The sequence below is a fragment of the Pyrgilauda ruficollis genome, unplaced genomic scaffold (genome assembly GCF_017590135.1).
Source record: "Pyrgilauda ruficollis isolate IOZ18807 unplaced genomic scaffold, ASM1759013v1 scaffold41, whole genome shotgun sequence".
Taxonomy (NCBI): Eukaryota; Metazoa; Chordata; class Aves; order Passeriformes; family Passeridae; genus Pyrgilauda; species Pyrgilauda ruficollis.
The window spans coordinates 4202380-4222325 of record NW_024525601.1 but is presented as its reverse complement, the minus strand read 5'-3'; the positions used below and the strand labels follow the sequence as shown (position 1 = coordinate 4222325).

The window sequence follows — 19946 nt, the reverse complement described above, 5'->3', positions numbered from 1 at the left end:
CTGCGTAAGATGACAGATGTTGATGTTGCTTAGAACGTGTTATCTTTGTCACTCCAGTAAAATTCTAGGTAGAGTTTCTCTTAATATTAGCGCAAGGCTGGTAAAAGTCCTTTTTATTCTTTGTGGAATTCTGTTTCAGAAAGCCTGAGCTACTGCTCTTCAGCCTCTGCTCAGAGGCAGAGCACTATGAGTGGTGAAGTGTAAAAGTTTCTCTCCTGATTATTTTTACTCTGCAATAATTTATAAACAGTAATATTCTGATATTACTTTCCAACAGTACTATGTATATTTTTGAAAATTTCTAGGTATTATGAGGCAATAGAGATTTGTTTTGAAGACTGCTTTTGAAGAGATGGAGATTTTCTTTGGCTTTTCCAAGGCTTTCATTTTAGAAACCAAGTCACTATTAAGATGTACATGGGCACTAGTCATGCTTTTCAGCATCTGTGGGGATGATTGGTATGACTGGGGAATCCCTTCTTACTAGGATCAATTTAAGTTTTGAGAATTAAAATGTGTAGTATGTTTGTGTGAAAATCTGTGTAAAAACAAAGAAGGATAAGGAAAATTATATAAGTATTTAAGTAGACGGTTCAAAATTATTTCCACTGCATTTTCTATTAAAATGCCAAGTGTTTTAAAAACAGTGAATGTTTATATTGCTCTGTTATTATATTGGCTGAGCTGTCATGCCACATCCAGCCCTAAAATACTACTGGTCTGTGCTGCTGAAGTATCAGAGTAATTTTTAAGTAATTACATTACTAAGTATCCATTTCTTCTTATCCTCAATCCATGAAAGTCTACAGTTGCTGTTCTAGCTTAGATGAAAAATATGGTGAAAATTAGAATGACTTTGTTTTATGCTCCAAATTTGTAAGCAAAGGCAAGCTACAGGGAAAAAAGAGTTTAAATCTCCCCATGGATATAAGGTAAATATTAGAGAATTTTAGTTATTTCTGGAGGTAAGGTCTCTCTTGCAGTATAAACAATGTTTCTAAGTATTTAAGCATGTGTTATGTTGTTACAGGGAATAAAATACTTTCTACTGTCCTCCTCGTGCTTGATTAAAAAGTCATTTTCTGATAATGATTTATTTGAAAACCTTTAAGCAACATTTTTTCTCTGAAAATCTTCAGTGTTTTCAGTTGTTTTTGTTGTTTTGTTTGTTTTTTTTTTTTTTTAGTGAACTGAACTAGTTTTTCACTCTTAAAAACAAAAAAAAAAAACAAAAACCTTTAGATGCCACAAAATGAAAAGGATGCTATAGAGAATAACTGAAGTGCTCTTATTTTGGCTCAGTCACTGTTTTTCCATGTGCTAGAACATAATTTGAGATTTTAAAGGTATGAAATAACTATTTTGGTTGTTTAATGCAGAATTAAAATCAGTACATCTAAAGAATGCTTTTCACACAATATTTTAGGACATCTGATGGGTGGATAGATAACTGAGGGATATAAGGATGTGAATGACTATTGTGGTTTTAAAACCTTGATTGTGTTTAGATCAGGTATATGCTGCTGTAGAATTTTATTTCTAATGAAGTTCAAAGGCTTCATCTACCATGTAGCAATGTTCCTGGGACAAGCCAGACAGTACAAATGCTTATGTACATGATGCACCTGTACTTTTAGAAACTGTGATAGCTATATCCCCCATTAATAGCAATTAAAGATTCAGGATTCAAGGCAGAGGAAATAGTTCAACAACTAACTTCTTTAGTCTGTTAATATTGATTGCCCCTTCAAACTGATGTTGTTGCATAATGAAAGAAGGTTGGATTGTTGAATATTTGGTCAGAAGGAAGGTATGCAGGGAGATGATCAGGAGGAAACCAAAAAGATTGATGGTGCTGGCATCCCTGATGGAACAATGAAACTGAGTAGAATGTAACAGGACAAGAAACTTCAGAAATTTAAAATTTAAAGAGAATTAGACAGATAAACTGCCGGAATCTTAGATGACTTTTTGTGTGTGTGAAATAAATATCAGTAGCTGTTAAAATAATACAGGGAATTAGCTACAATGCATAAAACAAAAACCCAACCAACTGATTCTCTCATAGGAATCCCATCTTTTAATAAAAAATATTTTTTCAGCAAGTCTGGTTTTCAAAAGAATTAGGTTTTTGTAGCATTTTATTGTTTTCCTAGTCCTTTGTTTCCTCCTCTGCTCTTTATTCTGAAGGACTGGATAACAGTAGTTAGTATGGACTACTGTTGATGAAAAGTTTACTCAGAGGGTATCAAGGCAGCAATTTTTAACCAAGTGGAAAGATTTCTAAATCAGTGAAACAGGCTTATAAATTGTAATAATTTAAATTCATCTTGTTTGAAAATATTCAGCTGCAGAAAAAAAAAATAGCATTCTAGAAGAAATTAAAGTTCAAGATTATACCTGTCTACTTGGTGAGCCGTAGGTCACTCCTGAAGTTTCCATTGTGAGAATATACTACAGAAATTTTGCCCCTGACTTCTGACAAAACCAAGGCACTCATAACACATTCTTCTCATCTCCTAAAGCAGGTTGAACGTTAAATTATTTTATGTTAGTAATATTGCCAGACCATACAACTCTAGAAAGTTCTGGATGAAGTTTTTTATTTTAAAAAGGCAGTAAGAGCTTATCTACCACTGACCCTTTTCAGTCACTGCTTTTTCACTTGGCTGGTATGACCACTCTGAATTTTATTACTGAAACACATGAAAAGGTGACAGACTTGTAAAAAGATGAGAGGAGGCAGTATATTTGTAAGACTGAGCTGATTAATTCTCACTGACCTCCATTACAATAATGATATCAACCAATCCACCTACTGAAGTGATAATGAAGTAGAAGTAATTAGGGTTTAATAAAAAATCTCACTTAAATTATTCTTTCAGGAAATTAACTTGCATTCTGTTAAAGCTTAGTGAGTCGTGCCTGCTGTCTCATGACAGGCCCTATCAAATATGATGAGCAAAGAGTAGGAATAGCCTGGATGCATTTTTCTAGTAATGGTTCATCATATTGTAATGTCTGTTGAGTTACAATCTCTGCAAAAAAATCAAGTTTGAGTGTTACAAAATGGGCAATGTCGCTGCCTAACTGTAATGTTTTATTTTTTCTGTTTAAAATACGTGCATTTCAAATAATGAAAAAAATCTCTGTCTCAAGAGGATTATGTAAGCAAGGATTCATTTTCAGCAGACTTCTTTAATTAAAAAAAGTTAGTATAAATTTGAAACAAAATGCAAACAGTGGTGCTCAGCTTCCTGGGTGTTAAATTCATTGTGTGCACAAACAGTATTCAGTACATATCTGTTTGTTGTGCTCCACATAGCAACTTCAGTGTGTCAGCAGGCATTTCAGAACATGTATTTAAAATATCCTCACACTTAAAGGAATATCTTTACAAGAATTTTTATTCAAATGTTTTAAGTGTGTTTTTAAACCTCAGTCTGTGAACTTACAGATTCCTAATTGTGCAACATGTGGGATAGGTGCTGACATCTGCCAGCTAAGTGGGCATTCACTTTCCAGTAGACCATTCTCCACTTAGCTCCTGTGTACAGCAGATGACAAGAAGGAATAGAAGAATATGATAAGCACAATAAAGACATAGTGAGCAAGTGGATGATCTCAGTGTTCAGGTTAACACAGCAGACTTGGCAAACAGTCCATTTTGCATCAGGATCTGGGCTTTTATTGTGCTTCATAGTGGGTGTTTTCTAAGGGGTGGTTTTGTTTATAGTTTATTTTCCGCCTTCTCTGGAGGAGGGACTTAGGACTCTTAGAGAAGCTGCAAGAGTAGACTTCTGTTTCAAAACAAGCCAATTTACAAAGTAAAATAACTTCAAATATATTTACAGTACCATATCTGCCATAAATTTTTGAAGTTACAATGTTTTAAAATTCTTATTTCATTGTGTTGTTTTTGATTTGATCTCCTTTTTAGTTTGACTGTATAGCTTGGAGTCTCTGCTTCTGTATACAAAGTACTGTCTAGCACACACAAATGACACCGAGAAGTGGGGGCTGTATTATTTTTGTCTTGACTAAGTATGAGAGTTGGAGGTATTGCTTGTAATCACAGCTGATTAAAAAAAAATACCTGTTTGGAAGTGAAGTTTTTAGTTTGAGTATGTCCATTTCTGCCACTGATATGATTTCCTGGGCTGATTGCACGTCAGACTTTAACATTTGGTACATTTAGTTGAAACTTCACCAATGAAACACTTGAAAATGTTGACAGAATTAAGGTAGCCAGGCTTCAAAGGATCACAGCAAAAACGCCAGGAGAGCAAACTGCAAGTGTGTTTCAGTAAATCAAACCAAAGTAACACTAGATTAAATAATTATAGGCAAAATAAAAAGGCAGCAAGTGAGGTGAGAGAAAATAAATGTTAGTGTCTCAAGTAAAACTGAGTTTTTTGCCTAAATATGAGATTATGTCACTAAGTTTCGCATTTATATTTTTGACGCAGAGTTTCAGTCCTAATGAAACAGGAAGTATTCCTCTTACTGTAAAGGATAATTGAGTCTGGCAGTTATTCGCTGTAAAATTTTCATTTTCCTTTAAAATTTTCATGTAATCTCTTTTGTTATGGTTATGTTTTATAATAGAATTTTTGTCCAATAAAGTGCTGTTGAAGTATAGCTTATTTGGTTATACTAAACAGGCTTTGAACTTAATGACAATAAAAGGTCTGTAGTACTTCGGAAAATACATTTATAAGGGTTCATGTTTGCGGACAAGAAACAGAAGTTTAATGGAATTGAGACTTTAACTACAGTCAGACACAGTAAATATGTCAGTTTGGAAGCTGATTTTTTCATTAAACATTTTAAATACAGAAACATCACTTGGTGAGTGGTTTGACGTGCGCCCGAACTGTTGCCTACACTGCTTCTTTTCAGGGTTACCTTGACACAAGGCTCAGCTTAAGGATGCCTGCTTATACACAGCAATGCTGGGGCCAGAAATAAGAAGCTGTTGATGTAGAGCAATGAATAATGAGTGCCAGGCAGGGGCGTTGAGGTGTATGTGTGGTAACACCTACCTGGATGTGCCATGGTCAGCCTTCATCTCCCTGCTGCAGGAGCGGTGCAGTGGGATGGGTTCCTGTGGCACTGGGCTGATAAGGGGTGCTCTGTGCTTCCTTTTTTTTACTGGAAAAAAATCAGCTGAAGTGGGGATTGTTTCCCAACAGCGAGGCACAGCTTGGCAGGGGCAGCCACCACAGGGAAGGGATGGAGCAGTGGCTGAAACTGCGGCCTGAGCCTTTATGGGAGACACCTCTGGAAGCTTCAGTGGGGAGTGACACAGCTCCATGGGCAGCACAGAGAAGCAGAATGGTCGTGAGGATGCCAGGCCAGAAGGACTGCAGAAGAGAGTAGGGTGATAGAAAAACATTAATTTTAGTTTCCTAGTTTTTTTGTTTCTTTTTTTTTTTTTTTTTTTTTTTTGCAGAGCATTTGTTTTCTTTTAGGTTGGCTTCTGTTTGTTCTTTATTTTGCAGCTTAGTTTAAATGCATGTGAACACACATTCCCCTTTCACAGTTGTGAAAACACTTATTTGTCCCTCTTTCCCCTTTAATATCACTCACGTGCCTGAATATTAACTTTTGGATTAAATTCTGGGCTAAAAAAATAGTCAAGAGTTTGTCAGTGTTGTCCAAACTTTTTTTTGCTTGAGGACTGCTACAAGTCCTTTAATTGTCTTGCAGACTGCCAGCCACCTTCAGTATAAAACTTAATTTTTGAAAATTTTGTGTTTTAATACAGTGACTTTTCAATTAGCAATTTTTAATAAAGCTGTGAAATGTCAGGTTCCTGCAATAGCAGGATCTCAGAACTCCAAGAAGGCATCCTGCAGAAATATTATGCATGTACCTTCTGAATTTTTAATTCTATTGAAGACAAATTAAGTATCTAAGTGCTTTGCTGAATGGTACTTAAGCACATCATTAAGCCCTTGTGTAAATTAGAGTCTTATGCTTTCCTTTTTTGAAGAAAAACCCACGCTTATTCTGTTGTTCTCTTGAATGACAATCTCACTTCCTGGGATTGTGAGTCATGGAAACTGGAGTGCTTATTTCAGTGATGAATCAGGCCCAGATTAATATTTTTAATGCATCTCTAGCAGACTAGAACTTGAAAATAAGTACATTAAACAGTATCCTCCATGGGACTGCACCGGCAAAAAACCCAACTTGAAGTTCATTTGGTAAATATGTTAACTATTATGTACACCAGTTAAATGATTTAGAGAGGTTTTCTTCTGTATTTAAGGTGGATACAAATGGAGACTAAATACATGGACGTAGAAATTATAGTTTCTATATACAGTATATAGACTATATGTTAGGGCATAGAAAATAGACTGTATACTAGGACATACAAAATAGCCATAGTAGTACAAGACTTGAAACCAATTCCATCTGGGGCTTGGAAAAAGTCTCTTCAAAAGAATGAGAAGTGAAATTCCCATTTTATCAGTGTGCAAACGGCTTTGGGAAGTCTGCCGGTTGCCACAGTGAAGGAATTATTGTGTGAATAAACACAGATAAATTGGCAACCTGCACAGTATTCATTCTTTGTGATGTAGTCTGTGACGTAATCTCTTCTAGATAAGAGCCTTTAAAGATAGACTGTACTGTAGTGGTTACCATGTCAAGAATAAAATAGCTGACAATGGATTTTTTTTTTTCTTCCTGCCAAGAAGGTGTTTTTTGCAAAAAGAATTTTATTTTAGAGCTGACGTTATGTTGAATGAATAGTTTAATATATTCTACAGGAAAGGCAATCTTTATGCTTTAAATACTTTTTAATTTGTCATGTATTGAAACTCTTTCACATAATTTATACATTGGATAACAAATACCTCTATATTTTTTATTTGCTTTAGGCTTTGAAGATCAGGTAGGAAAAAACAAATCTGAATTCTTAAGATATGTCATTCTTCTCTTTGTCATTGCTAAGTGTAACAGGATCCCTAAGAGGAGAAAACCTTAGTGAAATATGGCTTTATATACCAATTTGTAGAAAATGCTGTCAGCTGCTTTTGTGGCAAAGGTATAAATGCATTTAAAAATGAAAACTGAAAGAAATTGAGAAATGGAGGTGTAATGGGTCTCTAATTCCTGTACAAAGCCCAGCTAAGGCAATATTCCAAGCTGATAAATGCACACACAGCCAGTTATAAATCTTGGTGTAAACTAGTGTTAAATTTCATTTCAAAAGCAGACTGAATTCATGGGCATGGGGGGGTTGTTTGGTTTGTGACTTATTAAAGATGGAAGTAATAGCCCCAACTGAATATGCTGTTCCATCAGCTTTAAAGCTTTCATATTGATACGGTATAAATTGACTAAAATGTATAACTTCACCTGCAGAAAGTGCAGTACCTGATCCATTATGGTTTAAGCTGTCCTGTAGTTGCTGTGGGGTGCATGTGTGTGCCTTTGTGCTGGTATAACAATGATTTCCTGTGGGACATGAGCTCAAAGTAAAGGTCCTGAGCCATCCTGTTGCTCATCAGTGAAACACAGGCCCTGATGTACTTAAAATTTTACTGAGCAAGTCTAGTCAAAGGTCTCTGAAGTGTTTCTGTGGAAGAAAAATGCTGTGAATACTAATCTAAAGTAATTTGTAGTTTAACTGGGGAAGAAAACCCACTACTTGTGGTTTGGAGTCTCAATGAGTGATTCAATTTAGAAAAACAGAGCATAAAAGTATGTTTTAGGGAAGCCAGTCTGATTGTAATTATACTGGCGAGCTTCTAATTTCTGAGCAAGATTTTTTATGTGGAAGTAAAAGAATTGTAGTGACACATGGCCCATGCTAAGGGAGTTGTCAGATGAGTGTATTGAACAGATGAGGCAGAGGGTGCTTTGATTCAAAAGAGGAGGGTAGAAAAAAACCAAAACTCCACAGATCTACAGTAGATGACAATACAATGCTTAACCTACTATTTTGAGTAGATAAGGAAGATTTCTTGTGAGTTATCTTTATTCACACTCATGAAATCAGGAGTAAATTACTCCAGTAACAGAAAAGCCCTTAAGGCTAATATGCTTCTAAATTTACTGATAAGTCCAGCAGGATTTCAGAAGGCTCTCTGTTATTGCAGTATTTAGTGCCACAGGCAATACAGTAGTTTTTGTTTTCTGCCTTACAGGTTTGTGAAAAACTGTCAGACATTTGAGTGAAATTCAGAAGATGCACGTCATTTGTATGTGGTGTGTTACTGCAGATAGCAATAATTGCAACAACTTAGTAGCAGTTTACACACCTGATAGTATTATGATGACAATTTGCTTTTATCAGTAGTTAAGAAATTAGTAATAAGCCAGGTGGCAGAATGGTTTCCAGAAAACGCTTTGTGAGGAAAGTACAATGACAGCTTTTAAGTGAGAACTAACTTATAGCTAGGATGAACTAGAATTGGAAGAGTATACCATAGGTGTGATTGTTAGCCAAACATTAACCTAGCAACCTAAAGCTGAAAGAAAATTGTATCTCTGTAAAAGTTGTAAAGCTCACTGTCTTCAGGCCTTCAGAAGCTTTTTGTATTAACCTCTGTGTTTAACAAACCTTTCAGCCTGTCGCTGGGCAGGGAGAAGAGTACCAGTAGCACTTAACCCTGTTCTTGGAAATGGTCCTTTTCAGATAAGAGTAACATGGATCAAGCTATGATCCCCTCTCCCCCAGCCTTCCTACATTTACTTCTGCAAAGCTTTTATCTGAAAAGCAAATGATTTACCCCAGGAGCTCCCCTGAAACATGTTAAAGCTGATTCCTGCTTATCTCCTGGGCATTGTTTCTTAAATGCTGAATTGCATGGTTGAATGGTTTACAGAAATAATGACTAATGTTATTGGTGGTGCAGCAAAGGAAATGTACTTAGAAAAGAAGGGAGACTTTCAGGGCAGCAGCAGTAATTGTTAGCATGTGCTGGTTAGTTTTACAGATACTTATCTTCTGTGACAGAACAACTGGCCCATGCTTTGAATGCCAGGTTATAATAAAATGTAAGTTGATAGGGTAAGCGGCTCGCTGGAAAACTCAGCTTGCCATTTTGTCTGCTGCTCTCACGCGTGTGCAGCTGTTAATGTGGGGACCAGTGGCAGGAGTCAAGTTGGATTGGGAAGGAGCAAACGTGGGAGAAACAGAGGGATAAAGGGATGAGTCTCATCTTGTGTATCTGACTGCTCAGTATGCTGGTGAGACTCTGCCTGATGCTTGATTACTGCAATCTATCCTGTGTTCTTACTAAACCCAGTTTCTACCATCTTGTCCATGGATGCACTCAGCTCACAGTGTGTGTGTGAGTGCTCATAAACTTCAAACCAAGCTAACGAGAGAGTGGGAGAAGAGATTTGAGTGCCAGGAACTGCTGTGGGACCAGGAAAGTCAGGGACCTTTGGGTGTGGGGGCCAGAGCCTGGGGAGGAGCAGGGTGTGGGTTCCTCTAGCAGAGTGAGGTTCCCCTGGGCTGGAGAGGAGGAACAGGGCAGGGCTATCAGTGCTTGATGTGTGAGTGCTCAGTGTGTTCACGGGGATGCTGATAAAGGCACTGTTTCTGTCTGTATTTGATCTGTCAGGCCATCTCTCTTTCTCCTTCTCTCTCGCCGTATGTCTGCCTACCAGTGCTGGGAACACCAACAGCTGGATCTGGGGATGTGGAACTGTGCAGTCCTGTGTCTGTCACACAGGGAGATGAAGTCTCACCCTAGTTCCTGAGAGTAGCCTAGATTTGGCTTCTCAGATGCTTTGTGGGTTTTTCTGCTAGTGTCAGTATAATTTAATTTTTTCCCAGGAACAGGTTTACAGCTGTTCTTAGATCCTTGTTAAGGCAATTAAACAGCACCTAGTTTAACACTGATACAAAAAATCCAGCTAGCAGAACCTCATCCATGTTTACTAGGACTTCTTCATTAACAGCTTCTTCAGTTAATCAGCTTTTAATACATTTGTTGTGTTCTCTTATGCTGTTCTAATCAATTCACTCACTATGGTCAGCACGTCATAGAAGTCTTAGATCTGCAGCTGCTGAGGTTTCAGCAATAGTTGCAGTCTCCTTCAACTGTACACCCAAGGGTCTGCTTTTTTTTTTTTTTTTTTTTTTAAGCAAGGCCCCTTTGTCTGTTACAATGTCGATTGTTACTATTTCTGTCTATGCCCTTTAATCCTTTATGTACCGCATCCTGTATTTTGACTTCCCTTACTTTTTGTTCAGGGTAGATCTAGCAGATGTGCCTAGCAGACCTCTTCCAGTCTCAATGCAGGTACACAGGCTGAACAATCAGCCAGCGGAGCTGTGACCCATTAGGAACAAACAAGGCAAGGAAACATCTGTGAATGTAGCCTCTGAGGCAGGGAGAGAGCTTTTGTGCTGAACAAGTTCTATTCTGTTTGTGACGTTCAAAACTTAGTCTCATTTCCTTTAGAACAGAAGGGACATGGCAAAAAATTCTTCATGCACATACTGTGGTTCTGTGTGTGATGATGAGTGGTTCAAGTTGTCCTTTATAATCATTTTTTATATGCAGGTTACATGTTGTGGTAAAGTCCACGGTTGGTAACTACATGCTTTTTGGTTAGGGTAAGTTCTCAGAAGGGGAGAAAAGGATTTCTTCTTTGAGAGCATGTGTCCATGGGAGAAGCTTTTCCAGGGAAAAAAGGATAGGCAGTAATAGATATGCTAACTGGAGGGCTCACACTTGGAAAGTTTTCTTAGAGTAACGGGGAAGAAACACAAAACTAGTCCAGACATGATGAGAAGAGGGAAGATTTTTCTGTTAACCCAGAGGAGAACAAGTAGAGTTTGTTGAATTCATAATGGCTATTGAAGATTGCTAGTGTGCCAAGCAGGTCTGGAGGAAAAGGGCCCTTGTTGCAAAGATGTACTTGGGAAGAAAATGTGTTTGTTTTCAAATGGCTGTATTTTACCTTTCTCTCAAAAGAATCTGGGTTTTTGGAAAGAAGACAGTTTTTCAAGTTTATGTTCTAATAAAACATTTCTTTTAAGCCCTTTTGGTATTTTTTGGTGTGTTCACTTTAAAGAAAAGGTGCAGACAGATCTGTCTCAAAGCTTTGTCATGTTTGAAATCCAGTCATAGGATAAAAGTTGAAAAATGTTATAGCTGGTGAAATACATTAGGTCACCTTTAGAGAAATCCAGCTGACTGCATCAAGAGGACTCTTGAGAGAATTTGAAGAAAACTTTGCATAACTTGTTGGGGAGGCTTTTTTTTTTTTTTTCATGTTTTAGAAATCGGTTCTCAGGCTTAGCAGTTTGTAGCACAATTCCCACTGGCTGTAGAAGATACTGGTGAAGCTGCAGAGCATATTAGGATAGACCAGATATGGGATGACAGAAATGAAAAAAGAACTTTGCCTTGCACCAGACTTACGTCTTTGAAACCCAAAAGGAGCACAGTTCCTTTAAAAGAGAAGAACCCTCTCAGGTTCTTCTTTGGCTGGTGTGGGTTTTCGGAGTGACTGGGGCTGGGAAGGAAACCTTCCTCCTGTGGTGGTACTGCTCCATTGCCTCAGGCCTGGCTGCATCAAAGGTGGCTCTCCAGGGACAAGAGGAGTAGCACAATTCCTTGGAGATTTCGTAGTCCACACCACACTTGACCTTCCTTATCAAACAGAAGGAAAATTACTTTGTAGATGCATTTCATTTTATTCAGGCAAGTCAGGTTTCCTGTTATAAACAAATAAACTAACCAAACAGAAAATTTTGCAGTTCCAGGGTGATCCCTTTTCCTTGCCCTTCAGAAGGTTTTGTACAAACCAAGCATTAACTTTGTTCCATGTCAAGAGTAGTCAAGTCTTTTTCCAACCTAAACGATTCCATGATACTAGGACTCTGGAAAGATCCAGATTGTCCTCTAATTTTAATTGCTTTCAGTTAGTTTTAGCTAAGTGTGTCAAATATATACCTACTGCCTGCTTTGGAATGCTCAACCAGAGCATGTTCCAGACCTGGGGAGATGCTGCTGTAAAGCTCTGTGTTTTAAAACTCTTCTTGAGTCTGCCTGTCCTCGAGTCTTGTCTTACTTTGATTTCTGTTTTTCTTAAAATGCAGTGATTGCTTCAGAAGTTGAATTTGAAACTTGAGAAAACTCTCTCAAAATTTATGCACACACAGTTGTTTTCATTAATAGCTCGTGAACTTTTTGTGTCCCTATATATGTTGCATGCTTTTTTGCAAAGAGATAGTATTAGTTATGCAGAAGTAGCCTTCAGAATGCCAGTACAGTGTTTGAAAACCTAGAGTAGTCATGAAGAAAACAGATAAACAGATTACAGGATGAGCAGTTAAAATCAATAATTATTGAAAAGGCTTGAATAAACAAACAGCATTCATCAGAAAGCAGGGTTTGGTTTTTATATACTGGCTATTGGAAAAGTGGCTGCATAAAATACAGGATTCAGAAATACATGATTTTATGTCCAAGCTTGATCAAAGTAATTTCTAACAAAGTTATAGGAGATGTGTCTATGCATATGAGATGAGGAAGAATTTTAAGAATATAATGTAGTGAAAGAATTAAAAGGCTTATTAGTCTTACTAATTGTTCAGCTAAAACAAAGCTGGCATTATGGGTAGAAGTGAATTGATCTTTTTAAAAAATACACAGGACTTATGGTGGATTTTTAATGGATTTTTTTCCAAGAGTTTGAACAGTTGCAAATTTGGAAGATAAACAGCTTGAAAGTTGAGATTAATTATGTTTTTAGGATGGGTAATAAATAATGATTGAAATTACCGTGTTAGATTTGAGTAAATAGTGCTCAAAAGAAGACTTAAAATTCACTTGGAGACAGTAATGGTTTGTAAGTTAATGAGCAGAACAGATGTGTGTTAGCTGAGGCACTGAAGGGAGGACTCTCAGCTGCTGCACTTTGGGGCACTTCATTATGCCAGTTTAGGGGTGCTGGTGTTCGTGTGCACGTACCTGCTGGGTGATGTCTGGAAGTGGTGCATTTGAATGAAAGTTCCAGCTTCTTTACGTAGTGCTAGTCATGCTTTGAGAGTTATGGCAGCCCTGTAATTTTCAAATGTTACCTGAAAATGTATTTTCCTTTTTCTGTAATATTAGTAAATAGTAAGAAAAAGTATTGAAGAGAACCTGTTTTGTTTGCAAGCTTTGGGAGTTAAAGTGCAAGGTGGACTGTTCCTAAATTCAGGTCCTTTGCTTTCTGCAGTGCTTCAGAGGTGGACTGTATACATGTTTGTTCATGGAATACAGTAAATAAAAGAACACTTTTATTGAGTTGCCTTGTCTGAAAGTGGTACTTGTTATGCTTGAGCCTCACAATTCATCTGCTCATGCACAGCAGTTCCTGTCTCTTGAGCAGTTCCACACTTAGTCTTGGGCAATCAGATTGTGACTATCTCGTGTGAGTGATAGCTGTAGGGTTGGCTGGCATTTAGGGAATCCTGTTTTGCTAAAAAAAAAAGTAACCTTTTGTATATACTATTTATATATATACTATTTATATAATTATATATTTCCAATCCAAGCCTTTCTGTGAACTGCCCAGTCACAGCATTTATGAGACCTGTCTGCACTGCAAGGGTGTTTTGTTAATAAAGTAATACTCAGGATGTCTGTTCTTAAAATCAGACTTTTTGCTCTCCATTATTTAGCACATTTTTCAAATATTGAGAGTCAAAATCAACCAATAGTAATGTCTAAAGTTACATTTTTTTGTAGAACAGTATGTTGCTTTTCCAGTTGTCAGATTTTCTTTTTTAAACTTTTTTTTTTTTTTTAAGTTCTGCCACTCTATCTTTTGACCATCTTTTTTTGTCCAGGATTTCACAGAAATTGTTGATTTATACTGATGACATGACCAGGATATTTAATATATTTAATTACCCATTTACTCTGGAGAAAATCCATATTTTCTTTTTTCAAGTATTGCATCTTTTTAGACTTAATATTTACACAAACCAAATACCTGCTGAATTACTGCTGACCCATTTTTCAGTGAGAAATTGTACACAGCAACAGTGACTTCAGGAAAAGCACTGCTTTCTTGATTTAAACTCCTTAGCTATAATGGTGAAATACATATGATTCAGCAGGGTTGTGGAATTAAGAAGCCTGAATTTAATGAATGATGAGCACCATTAGGTTTTATTACATTGCATGTAGTGCCTTAACATAATAGCCATAAAGACTAAACCCAAGTAAATCCCACTTAAACTTTTTGGCTGAGGAAATTGTCATCCGTGTGTTTAAACATGGAAGTACACTTAGAGAAATTAAATAAGTGTGATAAAATGAATTTATTTATAGTAAAACATGCACTTGATATTTCTTCTTAGGAATGAGTACTCAGTTGATTATAATTTTACATGTTTTCTTGTGGAATCCTTCAATTCTGGCAGATAACTGTTTCCTTGTAGATATACCAGTGTATCATTTCAATTATTTTTAGTGTGCATTTCTTATGTGCTCCAGTATATGAGAAGCTGTTCTGGAGAGCTGATCCACTGTCAGAAAGTATGCTGTAGGGATTTTTGTTTGTTTGTTGAATTGATAGTTTCTGTGTAAAAAATCTTGCCAGTTAATTTTTAGTGAATTCATAAATGCTTTAAGTATTGCTCTTATAACTTAGCAAATTATACCTGTTTAAGGGGTTTATATTTTAAATGTAAATAAATTAATTGACTAGCAGAGCATGTACTAATTGATGGAAGGAATATTAGTTTCTTTCCTGCCTTTTTTAAGAGAAAAAAGCATATTCAGTGATTTCTGTTTATGTTACTAATGAATAAGGATTTTCCCAATATATTATAGTAACAGACTGTGAGCTAAATACGGAGTAATGCCTTTTAGGAAGTAAAATATTTATGCTTCTTGATATTAAAAGTAAATTCCATTTTTGTCAATTTTATGAACTTGTCTAGAAAGGAAATAATACTTGATAAATAATTTAAATTCAAGTGCAGAACTACTATTATTGAATAGTTAAACCTGTTTAACATAGAGATGCAGTCTGGACAAAGGTTCTCCAGCATTCCATTTCAGTAAATGACTTGCATCTCATTAGAAGGTATTGTACCCCATCAAAGTAAGGAAAAAAAAAAAATTAAAACTTGGTTTCTAATAACTACATGACAAGTTTGTGCGTGTACTTAACATTTTTCTAAGAACACTTAGCTATGCATTTGTAGCAGGGAACCATAACATATCCATTTCTGGACTTATGAAAAATGCAGGGTTTAAATTATCTCATACATTTTATTGATATGTTTTCTTTCCAAAGTACATATTGAATTTTATTTCCTTCTATGATATCACAGGTTATCTGTTAATAGAATTCTTTCCTTTTCATTTTTTCAACCCAGAAATATGAATGTCTCAGAAATCATGTTGCATTTTTCTAACATCTCTACAGTCTTTCAAATTCCTTAGTTCTGCAGTATGATTATTTTGAAGGTACACTTCAATGGAACACATTAATAGGCACTAAAAAATAGAGTATAAATTGACTAGCTGCTCATGTGAGAGTTGTTTGAATGTGACTTAATTTGAATACTTTTACATTTCTTGTAATTTGCTGTTTTAAGTTGTAACCATAATACAAAATTCAACCCCAGCATTTTTTTTTTTTTTCACCTGTAAAGCGTACTGGTTTCCTTGTATTTGTTCATTCTTTTTTCACCGTTTGAGGACCGGAGACAATGGTCACACTTAGTCCAGTAGATAATTTGTGATTAGCTAGAGGAAGGCTAAGGAATTGAGAACATTTTAAACTCCTTCTGCATCACATACTGCATCCAACCATCCGAACACATAAAATTCTCTTATATTTCATTGCAGCTCTTGCAGTGGATTGACCCTGGCTGGACACCAAGTGCATTCCCCTTAATCCTGGTCTCAACTTCACTCTGGAATTGTCTCTCTCTCCTCCCTCCCAGCAGTGCAGAGGGGCAGGAAATGAGTCAGTTCATCACACATTGTCTCTGCCACTCCTTCCTCATCAAGAGCAGGACTCCTTGTCATCTTCTCCTCTGGCGTGGGGTCCCTTCCCACAGGATGCAGTCCTGCAGGCACAGATTGCTCCAGCGTGGGTCCCACACCAGGTCACGAGTCCTGCCAGTAAACCTGCTCCAGTGCGGGCTTCCCACAAAGTCTCAGCCTCCTTTGACCATCTGATTGGTCTGGTGTGGGGCTGCTGCAGGTGAACCATCCGTGGACTCCATGGGCTGCAGGGCCAGCCTGGCTCACAGCGGTCTGCACCTGGGCTCCTGGGGAATCTCAGCTCCAGTGCCTGGAGCACCTCCACCCCCTCCTCCTGCACTGACTTTGCTGTCTGCAGGGCTGTGTCTCTCACATTTTCTCAGTCCTCTCTTCAGCTACAATTTTGAAGTTTTCTCTTTTTCCTGCTTTTATAACTACATTATCCCAAAGGCTCTACGACCATCACTGATGGGCTTGGCTTAGCCCCTGCAGTGGGGGATGGCTGTCTTGGAGCTGACTGGTGCTGTCTCTGTAGGACATGTGGGGAAGCTTCTCACAAGAAGCCACTCCTGTAGCTCCCCTCTTGGGTTGAGATGATAGCGATGTAGTAGAAAGTCTTTTTTTTCCCCAGCCCCACAGCCAAAGAAGTCGAGATTCCTTGGCTCTGGCTTTCAAGGTTGTTTTCTCTTATCTAACACATTCTTTTTCTGACCTGCTGAGGTATGTCTGGCAGGTTGGTTTGTGGCACACTCGCTGCCCTTGGGGCAATGTTAACATTTTATACTAAGAACTATGTATACTTTATTTATAATAATTTTCCAATACCTATCACCTATGTTAGAGAGCCTGTCTCTACTCTAAACCAATCCCAAAGTGCCACCGTCACAGCAGAAGATAGAGGACAAGAAGAAGGAGAAGAAAGGACAGGACATGCCCAAATTCCTCCATCTTGCCTCTTGAACCCCCATTCTAAAACCCCAAAATTCTGCTTTTTCACCCTGTGACAAATTAACTATCATTCTACTCAAACTCTCATGGCTTGTACAACTTCATACGAAGCTGGTAATTTTTTCCATGGGTTAAAATTGAAGGCACAGGTGTCTTTGACTCCGTGCCAAGGTCTCTGAACCTCCTGCTAGGGTCTCAAGCCATCCAGGGCAGTCAGAGGAATACCCTGGGTTCCGACACTCCCCCACTACCACAGCCTTGCCAGGCAAAGCCAGCACTCAGATAGTTGAGATCTACAATTGATTCTGTACTACCATCTCTGGGTTTATTGCAGTGCAGGTCGCTTCAGTGTTTGGGGCTTTTTGTCTCTTTCCTTCCCCACCTGTAGAATAAAGATTGTAATATTTACCAACTTTAAAAAATAATTTTGTGGTTCTGCAAAATAAGTTTGAGATCAAATACCTACCAAATACATATTACTCTTATGTTAGTAGAAGCAAAGAAAAATGGTTGAATTATTATTATTATTAAATTATGCTTTAGTTACAGATATTATCATATTAAGAAGAGAAAAAATAAGGAAGAAATTGAATCGGTAACTTTGTTTTTGCAGGTTCTTTCATGTTGGTGAATACATCTGGAAGATTTGCAGGACAGAAAGCTCACCTCCTGATGCCCCATCTGAAAGAAAATGATACACATTGTATTGATTTTCACTATTATGTTTCAAGCAAGAGTGGAGCTAGCCCTGGCACTTTGAATGTATATGTGAAGGTTAATGATGGTCCTATTGGTAACCCAGTCTGGAACACATCTATCACTGCCACTTGGAGCAGAGCAGAACTGGCAATTAGTACTTTCTGGCCCAATTTTTATCAGGTATGTCTTACTTTTTATGAAATTGTTTCTCATAATAGCCATCTGGTTCTTAATCCTCATTTTAACTTTAAATCAAAATAACTTTCAGTATTTCTAGTTGATCGTTATCTTAATCACATTTTTGTACATGATGCTGAATGTTTGTTTTTACATATATATGCCTGTGTTTATATGTTTATGTATATTTATAGAAGTGTGTGAAATGCACACATGCTCTAAAGTTGGATGAACTAATTACACTGAAAAAAAATCTAGAAATTTTGCCATAGATTTGTCAATTAACTGTTTCTCCGTAATAAATTCACTCATTCTTTCAGTTCAATAGGGATGCTGGAATTAATTGCCAATAGATTTTATTACAGTATAGTCTTCAAGTTTGATTTAGATCAGCAATACTTGTTGCTTTAGAACCAGCAGAATCCTTTGAAACCTCAGTTCAAGGCTTAACTCCGAATGCAATATCCATTTGTCCAGTAGTAAACATAAATGTAATAGTAGCTGTCATAGGAATGAGATTTTGAGTGCATCCTAAAGATTCAGGGGAATTACACTTGACAGTCCCTTAGGATGCTACTTTTCTGTAGGAAGGTTTAGATTATAGTTACTTACTGTTCTACAGTAGTTCAATGTTTTTCCTCCTTCTTCCTGTGAAAATACGCTATGTCTCCACAAACAACTAACTTAGTTTAAAATGAGAGCAGACCAGTAGCATAGAGGTGTTACTGAGGCTCCTCCATCTTCACTTGAAGTTTGGAAAGTTTGAATTGTATTTTATTTGTTTGCCTGTACTGAATATTGTCACCACACTTATGGTTTGAAGCTTTCTGAAGAAAAGCCGTCCCAAAAATGTCAAGTTCCTTACTGTAGACCTCCCTAGTAGGTTCAGTGTTGCTCTTCCACCATGCTGTTCCAGGGTGGGACTCCCTAATTCCTACAGCAATGCCCCTGGTACTAGTGTCACATGTGGCAGAGTCTTGTTGCAGTTCATGCATTTGCTTTTTCAGGTAACCAAGTATTTGTTGCCCCATCATATTCTAATGAAGAGTTTGGCAGTGTCCATTGCAGGTGCTCTGGGAGGCTGCAGTGGGCTCCTTTCTGTGGCTGCAGCATCTGATTTGTGAGGATGTCTCAAGTGAACTCAGTCTGTCTGTTTTGAACCCTTTTGCTTTTAAGGAAAAAAAAAAGCTGAAAAACTTTCTGGAATCTTTTCCCTATGATTGTTTCACCCACAATGAAACCAAGTCCTAGTCCAAAAGGTGAGTCTGGAGGGCCAGGAACATTTTATTCTTGGAATGTGGAATGCCTGGCAGTGAATGCAGTACTTACAGACCCAAAAGAACCCGCTTACTCATTTCTTCTTGCCTCTGATAGTGTGTTCCTAGGTTGGGTCTGCATTTGCATCCAGTGTACTCCCCAAGATTCCTAGGAATTGCTGCAACTGCATTGTCAGGGCTTCCTGGAGATTATTCAGGGGAAGCTTACAGACATCTCAGCAAACTTCATGATGTGGATCTTTTATAATTGTTTGTAGGCTCGATGAGGTGATACTCTTGTGCCTTTTTGAGAAGGGCAGGCATATTTGCAGAGCTGAGGTTCACTTCAGGTGTGTAAGAGAAGCTGTGTGCTGCCTATCTCTGGAGCATAAGGCTGTATCTTGATCACAAAGTCCAAGCTTTGTTTAGTCATAGATCTCTGAGTGGAAGGGCATTGTGTATTTTGTTGCCTGTCAGAGTTCAAGTAGTGTTTAGATGATGCGCTCTCTCATTTGGTTTGGCTTTAGGTAGTCCTGTGAAGAGCAGGGAGTTGGTATCCATAATCTTCAAGTGTCTCTTCCAGCTCAGGACATTTCCATGATTCTCTGACCTCACATCAAGACCTCATGTTACCAATTTGATGCCAGCGTTAAGAATGCCTTCCAGTGCTGCCAAAAAGCCTGTCTTTACTGTAACATTGAGGACCAGTCTGTGTTTTTAGCCTCAGTGGATGGTGGGAGAAGAGGATAGAGCATCCCACAGACAATTTTGTGGCTGACACTGGGTATAGCTCAATGGTTTATAATGTGGAATTTACTGGAAGGTTTTGTAAACGTGGTGGGTGGTTAAGGAGTACTGAATACTGTGTAAGTGTGTGACTGTGTCACTT

General features: G+C 37.7%; 1 protein-coding gene across 8 annotated transcripts in view; it reads left to right on the top strand.

Annotated features, from left to right (window-relative positions):
• PTPRM (protein tyrosine phosphatase receptor type M) overlaps positions 1–19946 on the top strand; it is a 437865-nt gene that overhangs the window by 116816 nt on the left and 301103 nt on the right. For all 8 annotated transcript variants that reach the window (XM_041477609.1, XM_041477608.1, XM_041477613.1 and 5 more), the window contains exon 3: positions 17539–17804. In XM_041477609.1, the coding sequence (XP_041333543.1) occupies positions 17539–17804 (266 nt within the window). The remainder of the gene's footprint in view (positions 1–17538; positions 17805–19946) is intronic.